The following is an 18,132-nucleotide window of genomic DNA, read 5'->3' on the forward strand; positions in this document are numbered from 1 at the left end:
TGACGTTGATGGTGATGATGGTGATGGTGGTGACGTTGATGGTGATGGTATAGACGTATCTGTCATCGAGTGCTCAGTGGATATCAGCACAGACGTTGTGTTACCCTGGGCTTTGTTACAGAGAGTGGTTTCCCCTGTTAGAGCCTTGGGGGCCTTTCTGGGGTCTTTCTCCATGAGGCGCGTTGCAAGGAGTGTTCCGTCTACCCTGGGAGTCTGAAGTTGGTCAGGGCTGGGGGCTTTAGGTTGGTGTCTCCTCATTGGGACCCACCAGAAGTCCCAGCGCCTGTGTTACTGTTTCTTGTTCTCACACCCTGGGATGCCAGGGAGTTCCTCGGGAGAGCGGCCTGACTGGGGCCCTACAGATCGGGGTTGCAGTCCTACCCTTGGCCTTTGTATCTGTTTCCCCTGGGGGTCCAGACGTGTGAGCAGCCATGCTTTGTGTCATACACCCTCCCGTGAGGGGCTTCGATTCGCAGCCCCTCGCTTTTCCGTGCGTCCCACGCTCCCACTCTCAGCCCCTGATCACGTCCTGGGGGCCAGGGTACGAGTTCAAGGAAGGAGAGCCCAGCTGCGTGGCTGCTTCTGGGGTGGGGAGAGGAGCCGGGCCCCCGGTTTGCGTGATGTGGGTGGGGGTCAGGGGCCTTAAAGACAGGTTTGGCGTCTCTGACTTCTTGAGGTCTTGTGCTCAGCTGGGCCCCAGGGCCCTGACCTGGCCCAGCCCACCCGGCGTCACTCTGAGGGGAGGACACCTGAGGCTCTCAGGGGAGCCCCTGACTCTTTCCGAGTCTCGGGCAGAGCCTCTGCCTATCCGGTCCGTGCTGGCTGCTCATTCTGGGGCCAACACAAGGCCTCGGGGCTGGCAGGGTCAGGATGTCCGTCCCTTGGCCTTCGGTGTCCACCCTGCGTGCCCCCTCTCCACCCCTCCCCTCCCGGGCCCCCAGGCATCCCTGTCTGTTGCGGAGGGCGGGGTGGGGTCAGGCCAGGAAATAGGACTTTGGAGAGGCCAGCCGGTGGTCTCCATGGGGTCCCTGTTGGGTGCCCAGGGACCAAAACCCTTAGAGCCGTTTCCTGTGGGCACGTGGGGGCAGGGTGAAGGAATGCACATCTTGACTTGCTGTCCCCGACCTCTCCCTCCCTCTCTTCTCTGGGGTCCGGGCGGATCTGGGCCACCCCGGACCCTGTGGAGAGCTGGGCAGGTCCACGTTCTGGCCCCCTTGGGTCCGTGTGCTCGCTGAGCCCGGCAGAGCGAGGCCCCCGGAGCTTCCTGCCTGGCACATTCGCCACCCTGCTCGAGGCCCCTGGGCTTGGGGCAGGACAGAGACCCTCGTGCTCGAGGCCCCGGGCTTGGGGCAGGACAGAGGCAGGCTGGGGTTTCTCCTCACCTCTGTAAAGGCCCAGCTCACCTGTGTCCTCCTTAGCAGGGGCTGAGACTTGGGGCTGGGACTTCCGGTTTGGGAGAGGGCAGAGTGACCCCAGAGGAGCTGAAATTTCAGCCTGAGCCACCTGAGCCGTAAGCTGACCCTGGGCCAGGAGGTCGTGGGTGGGCCATGCTCCCCGGGGGCCGGAGGTGACAGACAGGCCCCTGGGTCCTAGCCCACCCTCTGCAGGGTGGGAAGCAGGCACGGACGGGGCACAGGGGCCACCACAGTAGCTGCTGCCTTGGGTGCACTCTATTGGCAGAAGGGGAAATAGGCCAGGGGCCCTGAGTCCCGGCAGCGGTCGGCTCTCCCTGCGGCTGGAGCCTCCGCATGTCAGGGGCCGTCTGCCCAGCCGGCCCCAGCTCCTGGAGGCCCCTCGCCCCGTGGGGCCAGCGGGAGCTTCCCCTCTCCCCCTCCTTGTGTTCCAGCCACTCGCAGCTTCCCCCAAACCCAGACGCGCCGCGGTCCTCACCGCGTCCCCACCAGGCCGCCACTTCTCCCTCCCCTGGCGGCCTCGGGGAAGCAGTCCTCCGGAAGGTGGGGGCTGTAGGTGGGTGTCTTGGGACGCTCCTGAGGGCCTGCCAGCTCCTCGATGTGGGGTTTCGGTTCCGGGGGGGGGGGGCGTCCCCGGGCCGGGGCTCAGCGTTGCCGGGGTGGGGGGAGCTTGTGCTCAGAACTGTTCTTGTTCTTACAACGTTCTTCCCCTACGTTTGTGCCCCTCTTCCTCCTGGGCATCTCCGCTCCCGCCCCCACACCGGCCTTCCTGCCCCTCCCCGAAGTGGGACCCCTCCCCGGGCTCCCTCACTTGGACCTCCTGTCCCTCCCTCCCCACTCTGCTTCCTGCGTGGCCCGCCCGGTGTCCTCCTCCTTCCCACTGGACACGCGGCCCCAGCCCGTGGCCTGCTTGGACCCTGCCCCGATCGGTCCTGCCAAGAAGGGCCTTGGAGGAGCCCCAGCTCCCCTTTCTAAGAGTCAGGGGTTCCCTGGCTGTCTGGGGGAGTTGGAGCCCCCGGGGCGCGCCCCCACCCCACCGCGGTGAGGCTGGCATTTCCTGCCTCCTCCCCGCCTCCCTCCTGCCATGCAGCCACCGGAAAGGAGGCGGTGGGGCTTCCCCGGCTTCCTGCCGTGGGGTCCCAAGGGCGGGGGGGGGGTCCTGGTGGGACCCCATGCGGCTGTGGAATTTTGGAGAGCGGAGATGTCTCTTCCCTCTCTCCAAGGGACCTCGGGCCACCTGTTCCTGAGTGGTGGCAGTGGTTTCCGCTTGTAAGCAGCCGCGACCGAGAGCCCACCGCCCGAAGAAGGTCCCCAGGAGACCGTTCTCGGCTTCAAGCTTTATCAAGCGTAGCTCTTAACCCCCAGGCTCTGGGGCTCAGGGAGGTTCTGGGCGCCTGCTCTGGGGCTGAGAGCCCAGGGCTTCCCACCTCTGCCCGTGGCTCTGAGGCTGCCCTCCAAGTATTTGTGTGTGAGATGCAGTTTTGTGGCCTCAAGTATGTTTGGTGCTAGAGGAGAGATCCGTCCACCACCTCTTCTGTGCAGCCTTCCTGGACTGAATCTGGCAGCCCATCCAGGTCTCTTTGCCTGTGTGGGGGCTGCTGGGCCTCCCGTCCCTTTGGACAGAGGCCTGTCTCCTGGAGGTCCCTATGAGCTCCCGAGTCCCACTGATGCCTCATCGTCCCAAAGAGGGCATGGCGGCGGGGAGCGGTGGAAGGGGTGTGAGGTGCGGGGGTGCTGAGGGTGTGAGGCTCGGCGTTTGGGCGCCGCCCCTCCCCACACGCCCCTCTGCGCCCCCCTGGGCAGGGAGGGCCGGGTGTCAGCTGGCTCCCCCGTGTCTGAGCTTGATGTCCTGCAGCCCCGCCCCCCCCCCAACCCCCAGCCCCACTGAGCGAGGATCAGATAAGTGTGTGGCGATCAGCCAGTGACAAGGCCCCAGCAAGTCCAAAGTATGACTTTTAAAGAATCAGGCCTTATCTCCGCCTCCGCTTATCAGCGGGTAGGGGCGGATGGCAGCGGTGGGGCCTGCACCCACGTGGAGGGGGGTGGGCAGGGCCTCTGCGAGCTGAGGATGTTTGGGCATTTTTTTGCCTTTTCTTTCTAATGTTCCCCTTCCTGGCCAGAGTGTCTCTCTCCAGAAGACTCCAGAAAACACACCCAGCCCATTGTCACCCAGGCTCCGGGAAGGTGTCTTCTGTGGATGTTCTGTGCAAACAGGAAGCACCCAGAGTGGGGGCCTGGGAGCAGCAGGGGTCCTGAGGAGGCGGGCTGGGGTGGGGGTGGGGTCCTGGGACCCAGCAGCCCCAGGGGCTCAGAGCAGGGTGGAGCGATTGCTGGACACAGCACGCAGCCTCGGGCCGGGTGGGCAGGGTGCCTGCTGCAGAGGCTCGAGGGGGGTGCTCCTTCCCCCATGGGCTCCCCTCCTCCTGGTTCGCAGACTCGGGCTGGGTGCAGGCAATGCCTTGGGGGGCTGGGGAGCTTTGGGGTGCAGGCTGGCAGCTGGCAGTCAAACAGGCCTCCTCCCTCCCGGTCTCCCTCCCTGCCGCCCTCCCCCCTTCCGGCCAAGCTTTCTCCTGCCTCTGGCTCCCTTTCCTGGGGGGGAGCAGCAAACAAACAAACAACCAGCAGCTCGGGGGGCACCGGCCCCTGCAGCTGTGAGCCTTGGTGGCGGCAGAGGCCCCTCCCAGTGGCTGTGGCTATGGCTGCACCCGGCCCCTGGTGGAGGACAGCCGCGGAGAAGCCCTGCGGGCCCTGCTCTGATCAGGGCCCAAGGGCCCCCAGGAGTACCTGGCAGGGGGGGGGTGGAATCTAGGAGTGGCTTCTCTTGCTCGGCCCTGGAATCACGGTCTCCTTCCCACTTGTGGGAAGGAAGGTGGGCGGCTCCCCCAGGGACGCCGTCCTGAGGCGGGGAGCCCCAGACGCCCCTGGCTGCGTTGCCCCTCTCTCTGTGCTGTCCTGGGAGGCGTCCGCCAAGCCCGTTTTGCAGGGTCCGTCTTGCTCCCCTGTTCCTTCCACCCAGAAGTCGGACAGGTGCCTCTCTAGACCGCGTGGAGGGGACAGCCCTGGTCCAGGCCGTGGCCACCTCCCGTGGAGCAGGCGTGCGGAGGGGGAAGCCGAGCCTCGGGCAGGGGTGAAGCCGACTGCAGGCCGGAGAGGCGGGCCACAGTGGGCACCTGCTCGCCCGGTGCAGGGGCAGCTGCGGGTTTCTGGGCTCCTGTCTTTGGGCGGGTCCGCTGCCTTCTCTGTGCCTCGGTATCCTCGGCTGTCACAAGTGGGTAGGCGGGGACGTGGGAGCTCCGTGAGATCCAAGATCTGCAGCCGGGCCTGCGTCTGCTGTGCTCGACCGCCTGGCCTCTCCCTGCCTGTCCTCCTCCTCGTTAGCCCTGGCCCCCCCCCCCCCCCCCCCCCCGCACCGCAGGCTTCCCGCGGGAGTTCCCGGGGTGCGGACCTGGGGCCCTTAAGGACTAGTAGGGCCGATCTGCAGTACCCATCCTTGCCAGCAGGTGCTGCTACCGTCCGGCTCTGGAATGCTTCAGTTTGGGTTTTCGAGTTCAGCAAAGCGGTTGATCCCCGCTTTTGTGAACGGCTGGGATTTCAGACGGATCGGACGCAGCTGCCCACTAGTGGAGTTGGACGGCGAGCAGCGGCAGGCGGGCTCGTCCACCCCCGACTCCACTGTGGGACTCTGGTTCCACGGAGCGGGAAGTGCCCAGCGGGCAGGGGGCTGCGCGATGGGGGCAGGTATAGGCTCGCAGAGGAGGGCTTCTGACAGAGTGGCAGAGCCTGCTGTGTTCCTGCCGGAGCCGCCCACCGCGCCCTTCGGGCTGGTCCCCCCCTCCCCCCAGCGTCTCCAGGGACAGGTTCATAAATCCCTGCGTGAGGGTCTCGGCTGGAGTCACGAGTGCCAGGCTCTGACTCTGCCGGTTGGCAGCTTTGTCCTGAAGTGTGACGGTGCGTGCCCCCCCCCCCCGCCCCCCCGCCCCGAGACCGTTTGCACAGGGAGCATTCAGGACCCGGCCACTGCAAGGTTGGCGGAGGCGGGTTTTCCACGGGGCCGTCGAGGGGTGCAGCCCCCTGACCTGGGGTGCATGTGGACAGAGGCCACGCCGTCGTGTCTGCGGTCCCGCTCGACCTGGCGGAAGCACCTGTGGTCACCGCGGGCTGGAGCGAGAAGGGCCGAGGGAACATTTTGCCGACGGGAAGGCTGAGGCCCAGAGGGGCCCCGCTTGCCCAGGGTTGGGGTGGGGGGGGGTGGAGTCCACTGGCCTCTGCCGCCCTCGGGCTCCGCCGGTTCCTGATGGAATGCTGGATGGAATGCTGGAGTGTTCGGCCCTGTGGGCAGCGCATTCGCCACCTGAGAGCCTCCCTCCGGGGAGGTTTCTTCCTGCTGAGCCCCCAGGCTGGGGTGCGGAGGCCTAATTAGCGCTTGCCGGGCTTTGAAATCCCTGAGATGAAAGTCTGTGTGTGGGAGGTCCCGGCCCCACCCCACAGCCTCTGTGGGCTGCTCGCTCTGAGCACCGGCCCTCTCCGGAGCGCGCGGCTTTGGGGCACACAGGAAGTGCGCATCTATCTGGGGTTCGTGGGTCAGAGGGCCACGGCTGCTGGGGCGCCTCCTGGTGCCAGAGCCGCCGTGCCCTGGGCACTGTGAGAACACAGGCCTGGATGTGCCGTCTGTAAAATGGGGTGATAATAGCGCCTGCCGCAGGCCTCCCACCTCCTCCCTTGCATTAATCTGCACCGAGGACACGGACTGGTTTCTGCCACGGCGTGGGCACCCTGAGGCGTTGGTCTCGTCCTTTGTGCCGTTGTTCCCACACCTTTACCTCAGCCCCTTGAGCATATGGGCAAGGGGACTGGCAGCTCGTGGTGACCAGGCATCCCAGGCGGACAGGCAGCCTTCCCGTCTCCCTGCCTGTCTGGCGTCTGCCCCCCCCCCCCCCCGCTGGCCCAGCCTGAGCCCCAGCACCGGGGCCACCTCGGAGGGGGAGCTTCCGGCGCCCTGGCCTGGCCGGACCTCGTGTTGGGGGGAATTTGCGGCCCGAGCCGTTACGATAGCCATAGGGGCGCTGGGGCCCGGCCTCGCCGCGGTCTCTGCGCCCTGCGGGGAGCAGGCCGGGGCCGTGTGGGTTCCTGACCGCCCGCCTCTGGGTTCTTGTCTTGCAGATTTCTCCACCCAGGTGAACTCCTCTTCCCTCAACTCCCCCACGGGGCGTGGCTCCATGGCCGCCCCCTCACTGCACCCCTCTCTCGGGCCCGGCATCGGCTCCTCGCTCGGCTCCCCCGGCCAGCTGCACTCGCCCATCAGCACCCTGAGCCCCCCCATCAACGGCATGGGCCCACCATTCTCGGTCATCAGCTCCCCCATGGGCCCCCACTCCATGTCAGTGCCCACCACGCCTACCCTGGGCTTCGGCACCAGCAGCCCCCAGGTAAGTGCAGAGGCGGGCCCCGTCCTGCGGACCCTCGGGGGGTCCTCTCCCCACTTTATGTCTGGGAAGTCGAGCCTCAGAGCGAGCGGTGGCTTCGGCCTGAGTTTGAGCCCGGGTCTGGCTGACTCCCCGGCCCTCGAGTCTCCGAGGTCATCAGCCGGCCTCCCCGCTGCTGGTCGTTTACTCCAGTGTGCCCCCCCCCCACCCCGCGGGGGGCTCCCTTGCTCCCCTGACTCGGAGCTCTGTAGGGCGGGGTGCCGCCTTCCTCAGCATTCACAGCCACCCACCCCCCTGAGCCCCTGTTCCTTCTCGGCCCTTCCCTCCTGGCCGACGCGCATGCCCACACCAGGTGGTTCCGGCACCCCGGGCCCAGAGCCCGGGGTGGCGTGTCCAGGCTCTGTGCCGATGTGCCCTCCTCAGGCCGGGCCCCAGGCCCCACAGTGGCCTCAGCTCATCTGTCAGGGCTCGGTGGGATTTTCCACGGGCGTGGGTTTGGAATAGTCTGGCTTTCAGGGTTGTCTCTGAATCAGGAAGGAAGTGGTGCCTGGCAGGGCCTGCCTGGCTCGGTCTGGTTCTTGCCGTGGGGACCGTGGGGGCCCAGTCCACCCTCCCCTGGGCACCTGTCGTCCAAACCCCTGCAGAGCTGTCCAGAGCTCTTCTGGAGATCCCTGGGTGGTGACGGGTCCCCGGGGCCCAGCGGGGTGTCCTCTCTCCCAGCTCCGTGCGTTTCCTGCTGGGTTTCTTGCTGGGTGGCCAGAGGGCCTGCCTGAATCCCAGCGGGACCTCCCTCTCTCTGGGGCTCGAGCCGTCCTTCTTGAAATAGGTCCGAGTCCAAGGCTGGGTTCGGCCGAGATGACAGCCCCGTGGTGGAGAGCCTTGGGGCACATCTCCACGGAGCCTCAGGACAGCCTCCTGGGGAGAGACTTGGGCGCAGGCTTCCCTGCCCAGAGCCACACATGCCCTCGTGACAGCCACATCCTATGGGCTCCCAAGCACCTGCCTGCGGGGCAGTCCCCTTTGCTGCTGGCCCCGGGGTACCACCGAGCTGGAGCCAGCCCACTGCCCCTCTCGCTGGGCCTCCCTCTAGAGCTGGCTTTGGGGGGAGAATCTTGCTGGCTTTTCCAGAGTGACCTTGTCAATCTCTTGTGTCTGGGGGACGGGAGCAAAAGAGCTGGGGTCTCAGGCGTCAGTGCAGAGCTCCCGTGCTCCGCTCGGGTCACCTGGTCCCCGGAGCAGGCAGGAGGCCTGAGGTGCTGGCCTGAGGGAGGCTCGGCTGCTCTGCTGGACCTGGCCAGGTTATTTTTAGCACAGCCGCCCCACCCCCACTCTTGCTGGCTGCACAGCGAGCCAGGGGGCAGATGAAGACCGAGTGTGCACCTGCCCCCCTGGGGACCGCGACAGAGGCAGGCACCTGCTGGCCCTCAGCCCCATGAGGCTCCTTGCTGGTCGTAGGCCTACCACCTGCCCTGGACACCCTGAGGGCTCGTGTACAGCAGGAGCCTGGGCGTGGCAGTGGTGTCCCCCAGACCTTGGGGTCACCTGCCGCTTGGCACTGTTTGCCCATCTGGGAGCGAGGGCGGGGTAGTACTGGGGAGCGAGGGGTTTGGGGGACCACATCTGTCCTGTTCTCTCTTATGCTCAGCACCCAGCCAGGTTCCTGGCGCTTGGCGGTGCTGGTTGAACCCAGGTCGCGTGTGCGTGAGGGGCCCCAGGCCCCTTGAGGCTGATGAGGGGATCGGGGCAAGACTCAGGCCTGGGAGAGGGTGTGGGGAGCAAGCCCGCTGTGCCCCAGATGGTCACTGCTGTCCTGTGGCCACCCGTCCCACGTGTCCCTCTGTCCATCAGTCAGTCGCGCCACAGTGAGTTTTGCCACGGTCTGAGCCGCGCACTCGGCCTCCCCCGTGGCTGCCCGTCCTGGCGAGGCCTCGGTTTCCCGGTAGCGCCTTCCCGGAGTGAGTGGAGCTTCTGGGCTTCAGCAGCTCATCCTGGAAACCTGGGGTTCCCCATATTCACGAAGAGTGTGGGTGGAGTTCAAAGGGGGGCATGCCCCACCCTCTGCCCCAAAACCACAACCGCGAAGTCACGGTTGGCGGAACCGGCGAGGTTCTCCGATTCCTGCTGCCGGAGAAGGGCTCGCGCCCTGCCGAGGGCTGCCTGCTTGAGTCCACGCAGCCCACAAGGCCCGCCAGCGCCCCCGGTCTGCCTCGCTTCGCCCTCCCTGCCCAGAAGTGGGTGCCTGGGGGTCCAGATCCCAGGCGCTGGCCCCCGGGCTGCCCTGTGCCTCTTTCCTGGTCTGGGGGCTGAGCACAGGGCCCGGGAGCACCCCCACCCAGAGCCCTCTGGCCCCGCCGGGCCTGCCGTGGGCACCACAGCATGTAGCCCTCGCCAGCCCAGCAGACCTTCCCTGGTGGGGGATCTGCTCAGGCCAGTGGGCCGGCTGCCACTCACTGCCTGCTCTTTGTCGGCAGTCCTGTGGCCGTGAGGCCTCCGAGGACAGGGCGTCCCCACGGTTTGCCCCTGCCTTGCGGGTCCTGTGAGGCAGGCGAGGCCAAGGGCCTGGTCCCGCAGCGGCAGGCCTGAGCCTCCACCCCCAGTTCTGGCCGCGGATGGGGGGGAAGCCTGCTGTTGGCTCAGGAGGAAGAGCGTGGTGGGTGCAGAAGAGAGGAGCCTCCAGAGGTGGCAGGAGACCCTGGCGGGGCCCTGATGAGGCTGCTGGTTGTTTCAGCGAGTCCTGTAGGCTCCAGTGGGAACTGAAAAAAATGCCAAGGATATGAAAGGGGAAATAGGACTGGGCCCCGCCCTGGCCACACCACATGGCCTCCAGGCCCTAGCCAGGGGCTGTTGGCACCGTGGATGGGGTGCAGGGGGGAGGGGGCACAGCTCCTCAAAGAATGGGGGAGCCAGCCCAAGGCGCATCAGCTTGGAGCTGGGAAGGGCGAAGTGTGACCCCTGACCCCGCACAGCCTGGCCCTGGTGGCCTTATGGGCACCGTTTACTAGTTGAGGCAAAGGATCGATGTGGGTGGCCCCAGGCCTGTGGTGAGTGGGGGCTGCAGCCAGCCTCGTCTCTCCACGTGTGCAGGGTCTCCTAGGGCTCCCACAGGCTTCTGGGCTGACTGCTGTGCCCCTGGGAAGCCTGAGGCCGGGAGGGCAGGGATGCCCCCGGCACATGGCCGACAGCCACGGCACCGACTGTCCTTCCCGCCTGGAGCTCCTTCCCACGTGGGGCCCGCCCAGCCTTCCTCACTGCAGTGGCCCTGCCTCAGTTTACCTAGGGCAGTCACCAGTTCTTAGGGCCTGCATGTACACGGGGGACAGGGCAGGTGGCCTGCCACCCACCCAGCACGGTGTGGGCAAACATGAAAGAGGAAATGCCCAGGTTCCTCTCCCTGGTGCCCTCGAGTGGATCCAGCCACGTGGGGTCCTGGCCGGGCTCCCACAGCGTGGGGAAGGCTGCAGCGGGGGCAGGCCTCCTGCTCCCATGTCCTCAGTGACTCCCCCCGCCGTCGGCCCCCTCTGCACCCATGCCGTGCCCTTCCCAAACGGCTCAGCGGCCCCTCCGCCTGGGACCCAGCCCGCGACGTCTCCTGGAGGCCGAGTGTGTGCAGCAAGCTGCCCCTGTGTCGGCTCAGTTTTCCTGACGGCGGCCCTCAGCTTGGCCCTCGACGAACCTCAGAATGATTGAATGATTTCCCCAAAGTCGCACAGTGGATGGAAGAGGGCATAATCCGGGGGCCCTGCCATAAGCCGTGCTGTCCCCACCACTCGCCTCCGCCCCGTCCCCACCGAGCCAGCGAGCTCTGCAGGGCTGCGCGGGGCTGTGTGGCCTGTGTCGCCGGGCACTTAGGGAATGGCGTGTGACGGGTAGGGTCCCCGAGTGGCTCTGGGCCTGTTCCCCCTGCAGCATGCAGGGGCCTTGGTGCCCACCGCCTGCTACCCAGAGGCCTGCCTGCCGGGCCCCTGACCTCCTGAGCCTCCACATCCGTATCTGGGAAGGGACGGAGGGTTTTCCACATGGCAGAGGCAAACGTGTCTGGCGCACCTGGGCACAGGAGCCCTCCGCAAACGGCCCCTTCTCTGTCCCCTTTCCTGTGGGAAACGCTCCCAGGCCTGGGGACGGTGCGCAGAGAGTGCCCTGGTGCCACTGGACAGGCCGCTCTGGTCCGTGGCACCCTCTCACGTGATGGCCCCCAGGGGTTTCTCAGGAGCCCCCCGGAATCCCGGGTGGGGGGGTTGGGGAGGGGGTGGTCAGTGCACTCAGAGTCACAGGGCCCCGGGCGGGGGAGGGGCCCAGAGCCACGGGGGCTGGAAGGACCCTCCCAGCCTCCCAGGCCGGCGTGGAAACAGGCATTGGGGGCCTTCTGCTTTGTGTGCTCGGAGCACCAAGTTCTCGCTGCCCCGTGAGAAAGCGGTGGAGGTCGGGGGCCGTGGGGAAGGAAGGAGGTGAGGTTCCCGCTGGCAGGAGGGGCCCGGGGCTACCCGGGGGCAGCCAGGCGCCTGCTGTCCTTCCCCAGAGACGCGCACACTGCCCGGTTTCCGCCTTTGTCAGGGGTTTGCAGAAGTGGGGGGCCGGGGGCCGCCGGGCGGGGGTCCTGGCGCCAGTGGAGACAGGCCAGCCCGTGGGCGCAGCAGGAAGCACCCCTGGGCCCTAGCGCTGCCGGGAGAGCTGGGGTAGATGCAGCGGAACCAAAACTGCTGTGTCATTGCAGCGGCAGCTGTTGCCAGGGTGACGGTGAGGTTCCCACGCTTCCTCCTGGGCAGCATCGGGCTGTCAGCCGCCGCGTGGGGCGGGGCGAGGGCGGGGCGCTGTCTGTCCTGCTCTCCTTGGGTCACGTGATCCGAGCTTCTTCCCCCCCCCCCCACCCCCGCGGTGTGCTGCCGAGGTGGACCCCAGCTCCCTTTCCTTGCTGTGACCAGGCCTCGGCGCCCAGCTGCGGGGTGGGGGTCCCCAAAACAAAGTGCCTTCCTCGCAGGGGAGGGGCGCGAGCTCACGCTGCCCTGTCCAGGGCTCACTCAGTGATGGGAGGTGGGTGAGAGTCAGGGTGTGTAAGCAGGGCCCTGGGGGGACCTCCTCTGAGGCCATGGGGGGGGTCCCTGAGGGCAGAGCAGGGCTCAGCGGGGCTGGGCCCTGCCGCTCCTGTGCTGTGTGGCCTGTGGCTGGCATCGCCCCTCTCTGAGCCTCGGTTTCCTCTCTGCAAGGTGGGGGGGGGGTTCATTGGCGCCTTCCTACGGTAGGGCTGGTGGGGGGATGCTGGCACGTGCCCCCCTGGACGCCCCCGGTTTTCCCTCCTCAGCTCAGCTCGCCCATGAACCCCGTCAGCAGCAGCGAGGACATCAAGCCCCCGCTGGGCCTCAATGGTGTCCTCAAAGTCCCGGCCCACCCCTCAGGGAACATGGCGTCCTTCACCAAGCACATCTGTGCCATCTGCGGGGACCGCTCCTCAGGTAGGCCGTCGTGGTTGCAGCGGGACTGCAGGACTGCCCCCACCGCCCCCCTGGGCAGGGCGCAGCGGTGGTGCGGGGAGGTGGGCGGCCGGCCGGGCCCAGGAGGGGGCTGCTCGGAGCTCCTCGGGCCTTACGCGCCCGGCCTTCTGGTGTTTTCGCAGCACAGTGATCGCGAGCGGGGGAGGCCGCAGGGGGGACGGCGGTGGGCGGGGCCTGTCCCGGGATGGGGGTGCGATGGCGAAGGGGGCCGGCCCGGCCTCGCGCCCCTGCACCCCGACCGCGGGGGTGGAGGAGGCCGCACGCGCCCGGGCTCCGCGCTCACGGCCCCGCTCCCCGCAGGCAAGCACTACGGCGTGTACAGCTGCGAGGGCTGCAAGGGCTTCTTCAAGCGGACGGTGCGCAAGGACCTGACCTACACCTGCCGGGACAACAAGGACTGTCTGATCGACAAGCGGCAACGCAACCGCTGCCAGTACTGCCGCTACCAGAAGTGCCTGGCCATGGGCATGAAGCGCGAAGGTAGGTCCGCCCAGCGGCGGCGGCGCCGTCCCCGCGGCTCCTCCCACGGCCCCGCCCCTCGCGCGCCCCGCCGCCGCCGCCGACGGGGCGCTCGCTCCCTCCCTCCAGGGGCCAGCCCCGTGGCTCTCCCTGGGCCCTGGGCTCGCCTGCCCTTCACCGGGCGCCTGCTGTTCACCAGGCTCTGGGCTTAGCGGGGGCCGCCTCCATCCTGCCCGCTGGCGGCTCTCAGCCCCGCGGGGGAACGCGATCAAAGCCTTTTCAGGTGCCAGTGGCCCAGGGCGTGGGCTCTGGGACCCGGGCGAGGGCCGAGGCTGCAGGTGGGAGATGGGGAGAGGGAGGGTCCTGAGGTCGTGTTGCGGCCGACTGGTAAGGGGACAGTCGGGGACGCCGTGGCGGGGACAGCGCTGATGAGGGGGCGGAGTGGAGCAGGGAGCCCCAGCCACCACGGGGGTGCCGCTGAGCCCTGCTGCATGCGGAGGGGGGGGGGGGCGCCCTGTGCCCCGTGCCCCGCCTCCCCCTCCCTCGGACCTCCTTCAGAGGGCGTCTCCGCCTTGCATTCGGAGCCGTTTTATTGACAACCGTCTGTTAGGGGCAGGGGGTCGGGGCAGGTAGGGAAGGCCACCTGAGGTCATTGAAATCGTCCAGTTGTTCAGCCAGACCTGGGTCTGAGCCCTTGACCCCAACTCGCGGTGCGACCTCTGCTCGGCCCCCCAGCCGTCCATGGGCTTCGGTTTCCCCGTCTGCAGGCTTGATGACTCCTGCATCCTGGGTCGCTGTTACGTCCGCCTCTGCGCTCACTCTCGCAGCCTGCGCCTCACGGGGCTGGAGAAGTGCTGCTTGGGGTCAGGGTGCGCATCTCTGAGCTCCTCGTGGGGCCTCCAGTGGTGCCTCACCACCTAGGACCGTCCCCTGGGGTGCCTGCGGCTCTCGTCTCATTTCCTGTTTTACCCCACTCGTCCTTGTTAGGAAACTTGAGGCCCCAGCCGGGCCAGGTGGTCCTGTGGGACTTCTTCCTCGAGGCCACGAGGGCAAGCTGGACGACGGGATGTCCTGCATCTGGCACTGCTTCCGGCCCTGGCGGTGGGGGGGGGGGGGGCTCGGGAGCTCCAGCGCTGAGCTGCAGGGGCCGGCCGGGGCCTCGAGGAGTGTCTGCCCACCCACCCTTCCTCGGACAGGCAGAGGAGCTGAAGCCCAGAGGGTCCAGGGCTTGTCTGAGGCCACATGCCAGGCGGGACCCAGGCCCCTGGTACTGTCCTCGTTCCTTTACGCTATCCAGGGGGCCAGAGGAGGTGTGCACCTGGCCCTGGTTCCTCTGGGTGCCCTTTGTAATCAGGGAGGGTTGGCCGGGGGTGGCCCGTACAGCTGTGTTCCCGGGATGGGGACTTGGGCGGGGCAGGCGCATGGTGGGTGGTGGATGAGTGTGTTCCCCGGGCGTAGGGCACTGGCCAGATGGCCAGGTGCCAGTGGGCTGGGGGGAGGCTCGGGCTCCCTTGAGGACACCCCAGCACAGAGCGAGCTCGGGTCAGCGCCTGAGACCACTCGCTGGCCGAGCTCAGCACTCCTGGTGCCAGGCGCCATGCTGGGCACTGGGCACGCAGTAGCGAGCCGTGGGCATGCGTCCACTGCAAGGGATTGTCACGTTACCAGGCGGGGCCCCCAGGTGTGCCCAGCGCTGGCAGGGGACACAGAGGAGGCGGTGACCCAGCTGCAGGCAGGTGTCAGGCTGATGCCTTCAGAGCGCAAGGGTGTCGGGTAGACCGGGTGCCTAGCCGGAAGGGATGGTGTGTGCAGAGGCCGAGGGCATCAGCAGATACGGCATGCTGCAAGGCCTGGATGCCATTCCCGGCCCCAGAGAGTCACCCTCCGTGGGTCCCCGGGACTGCCTGCTAAATGCGGGTCACTCTCTCAGGCCCCCTCAGCCTGAGCGTCATCAGACCCTAGCTGCCTGACCTCCCGAAGGTCTGGGAGAGAGTGGATGCTGCTGGGTCCCAGGGCTGGGGAGACCTGGTCTGACCCCCCTCCTGGCGCCCACAGTGACCGGGTCTTGTGAGTGGCTGTTAGAAACAGCTGCTTCGTGCGGGGCCTCACTGGGCGCCGACCCCGTCTCCACACTCACTCTAGCCCCCTTGCCCGTGGTGTGGGGATTCTGCCCTGACTTCACTCACAGAGAGACGGGCTGCAGGGGTGGGCACCTGGGGGGTCTCCGGGCCAGCACAGGCCAAATCCCGTCTGCAGCCGTTGTCTTGGTCCGGGGTGGCACCAGCCCGTTTGTCTCTCTCACCTGATGGATAAATCTGGTGCTTTGGGTGCATTCCCGAGGCGGCGCACGGCCCTCGAGACCTGATTTATGGGCCGTTAGATAAATACCTGATCCCGTCAGGGCCCACCTCCCCTTTGCCTCGTACTGGATTTATGAGTCACGAACGTGCGGTAAAAACCCTCCTCCGGAGCTCTCTCGTGCCTCAGACGGCACTCTTACCATGCTTTCCCGTGTGTAGCTCTGTGGCAGGGCCCAGGCCACAGCCTCACCCTTGGGAGGGGTGACCAGTGGCCGCAGTGTGGCTTTAGTGCTGGCCCCACAGGGGGCTCCACGGTCTCCCAGGCCAAGAGGCCTGTGACTGGGGGCTGGAAACTGCCCCCAGCCCCCTCCCCCCCGCCCCGAACTGGTCCTGAAACAGCTCTTTTCCTGTCTGCTGCCCTGGGGACAAGGCTGCTGCAGCGGGACCGTGGGCCATAGGGGAGCGCGTAGGACGTGAGGTGTTGGCTTCTAGGCCGGCCCGGGCTGCGGGGCCCGTCAGTGAGGCCCTCGATCACGCCTCTGTCACGGGCGAGGGCCCAGGCGCGGGCCCAGGCAGCGCTGCCCGGTGCGGCGCGGGAGGGCGCGGTCGGGGTGGGCACAGATGGGGACTGCCCCGCCGCGTGCTGGCTGATGAGGGGCGCTGCAGGCAGGCAGATAGCATCTGTGTTGGGCAATGCCGGGGCCTGCACGCACCTGCACCGCCTGGGACTTGCTCCACGGCATTCCGGGCGGGGGGAGATGCCAGCCGTCCGCCAGGCTGAGCCCGGGCCTGTCTGCTGGAGCACGCGGGGGCAGGGCTCGGGGGCCTGCTGGCGCTCCTGGTCCGATGGGGGGGATCCGGCCCCCACCAGGGGTGGTGCTGTTCCAGGCTGGAGGGGTCACCCCTCTGTATGCCCCTCTGCTTCCTTCTTCTTCCTCCAGGAAGGCCTCTCCGTTTCCTTCCTGCCTCCCTTTGCTTTCTGTGCTCCGTCTCCCAACCCAAAGACTGGGGTGCAGAGGGGGCAGTGCCTCGTGTGTGTGTGTGTGTGTGTGTGTGTGTGGCTGCTCTCGAGTATAGACTCCTTGACTGTCCTGGATTGAGTCCCGAAGGAAGGGAGGAACGTGTCCTCTGAGCTAGAGAGCCCCTCCGGCAGGACACCCCCTCTCTGGGTCTCAGTGGCCCCGGCTGAAGGAGGGGCGTTGGGCCAGGCCTGCCTGTCTCTGTGCTGGAAACGGAGGAGGCGGCGGGGCTGGGTGCTGCTCCCATAGCCACCCCCTCCCCCGCCTGGCTTCCCGCCCAGCCCCCACGGCCCGCAGGGGTGCAGCGGACACAGCAGTGGGTCGGGGTGGCCCCCGCTCCCCGACCCCCATGTCAGCGTCTCCCTTGATGCCTGGGACCCCGCTCTTGTCGGGTGCAGAGCCCCCCTCCCAGGCACATGTCTGGGGGCCCCCTCTCTGGTCTTCCGAGGGCAGGGCTCAGGCCCAGGGCGGGGGCGGGGGAGGGGGGGCAGGGAACGAGGCCCTGTGCTCGCAGACGCCTCCCGCCTGAGGCTCCCCGGCGCTGGCAGAACGTAAGTCAAACATGACTACGTCTAGAAGGTGACTGAGCTGGCAAAACATAAATCCCTGGGCTCCTCCCGCCCCCTCCGCCAGCTACAAATACAACCATAATATTTATAATGATGCCGCTCAGAGGTGCCGGCCCTCCACGGCTTCAAAGTGCTTCACGAAGCATTGGCTAATTAATTCGCGCCGCCCCCGCCGAGGAGGCAGGTGCCGGGGACCCCCACCCGCCGCTGCCGCCCCGGGCGCTGCCCCCACACTCGGGCCGCCCCGTCCGCCCGCCTGTGCAGTGGGAGGAAATCTGTGACCGGCGTGTGGGGAGCGTGGGGGCCGGAGGCGGGAGCGCCGCGCGGGGCCAGCCCGGGGCCGGGGCTGCGGTGCTCCCTCCGGGGCGGGGGGAAGCGGGGCCACACAGCTGGCGGGGGCAGGGCCACGGCGCCCGGAGCCACCCGCTGTCCTGTGAGCTCAGCCGTGCCCCCGTGCTGCTCTGGACCTGCGTCCCCAGCTGGAAGAACGAGGCAGTTGAGCCAAAGTGCATGCCTCTCGGCTGTGTCCCAGCCCTGAGGGTTTTGGATTGTGCCCAGAGCACAGACCCCGGGACCCCCCCCCCCGCCCCCCCCCCCCCCCCCCGCTCAGGGTCTCGGGGACACGGGCCTGCCTGGACTCTGTGTCCGTCACCCCAGCTGCTGGCTGCGTCAGTCCGTGCACGGTGGCAGCAGGGTGACCACGAGGAGGTGCCCTGCCCCAGCCCGGCACCTGCCACATGTTGGGGTCTGGAAGCCTGGCTGGAGAGGGCCCGGAGCACGACCGTGCCTCCTCGCCACCTGCCCGCCAGCTGGAGCTCCCCCTGCCCCCCGCAGCCCCCACCTGCTGTCGGCCTTTGGGAAGCGCCGGCCTTGCAGAAACTCTGACTTGGGCTTCCTGCCTGGCTCCTCGGCCCAGCTGCTGTGATTTGCAGGTGCTGAGCTGGCCCCCGTCCTTGAGTCGCACTCTGTGAGTGCAAAGGCCCTCTTCCGTGCTCTGGGTCTCGGAGAGTATAGCTTCTGGCTCGGGGTTGGCTCTAAATAGCCACCGGCCAGCGTGGCAGACATCGCCTGCCCTCAGGGAGCCCCGCAGGGTGGTAGAGAGGTGTCCGTTTGGGCTGTCAGGGAACTGTGGGCTGTGCTCCGGGAACCAGGCGGGCCTGTGGGACCCTTGGGCCAGCACCGTCAGGGAGCCCTCATGCCCCCCGGGCTGGAGCGGCGAGAGAGGAACGAGGGCTCACGGATCCCCGGGGGAGGGCTGATCCCCAGGAGCCATGGCCTTGGGAGGAGGTGGCAGGTGAGAGCCGAGGCTGGGCGGGGAGGCGCCAGAGCCATGGACGCCTCTTCCCGCCCTCCCCCCTCCTGCCCGTCTGTTGCATTTGCCAAACCCATCAGGAAACCAAAGGGGAGAGGACTTGGTAAGGCAGCCCGAGTTCGGGCCCTCAGAGCCAGGACAGGGGGGTGGGC

At 67.6% G+C, this 18,132-nt stretch overlaps 1 protein-coding gene across 6 annotated transcripts in view; it reads left to right on the forward strand.

The window, feature by feature from the left end:
- The window catches only part of RXRA (retinoid X receptor alpha), an 85,101-nt gene that overhangs the window by 50,120 nt on the left and 16,849 nt on the right, over positions 1-18,132 (forward strand). For 5 of the 6 annotated variants that reach the window (XM_040461463.1, XM_040461467.1, XM_040461466.1 and 2 more), the window contains 3 exons: positions 6,573-6,838; positions 12,132-12,282; positions 12,622-12,801. In XM_040461463.1, coding sequence (XP_040317397.1) covers positions 6,573-6,838; positions 12,132-12,282; positions 12,622-12,801 — 597 coding nt within the window. Of the gene's footprint in view, positions 1-3,159; positions 3,165-6,572; positions 6,839-12,131; positions 12,283-12,621; positions 12,802-18,132 lie in introns of those variants that run through there. The other variant, XM_040461465.1, reaches the window with a different exon arrangement.

This window comes from Herpailurus yagouaroundi, unplaced genomic scaffold, assembly GCF_014898765.1.
Source record: "Herpailurus yagouaroundi ecotype Mexico unplaced genomic scaffold, PumYag 267, whole genome shotgun sequence".
NCBI lineage: Eukaryota > Metazoa > Chordata > Mammalia > Carnivora > Felidae > Herpailurus > Herpailurus yagouaroundi.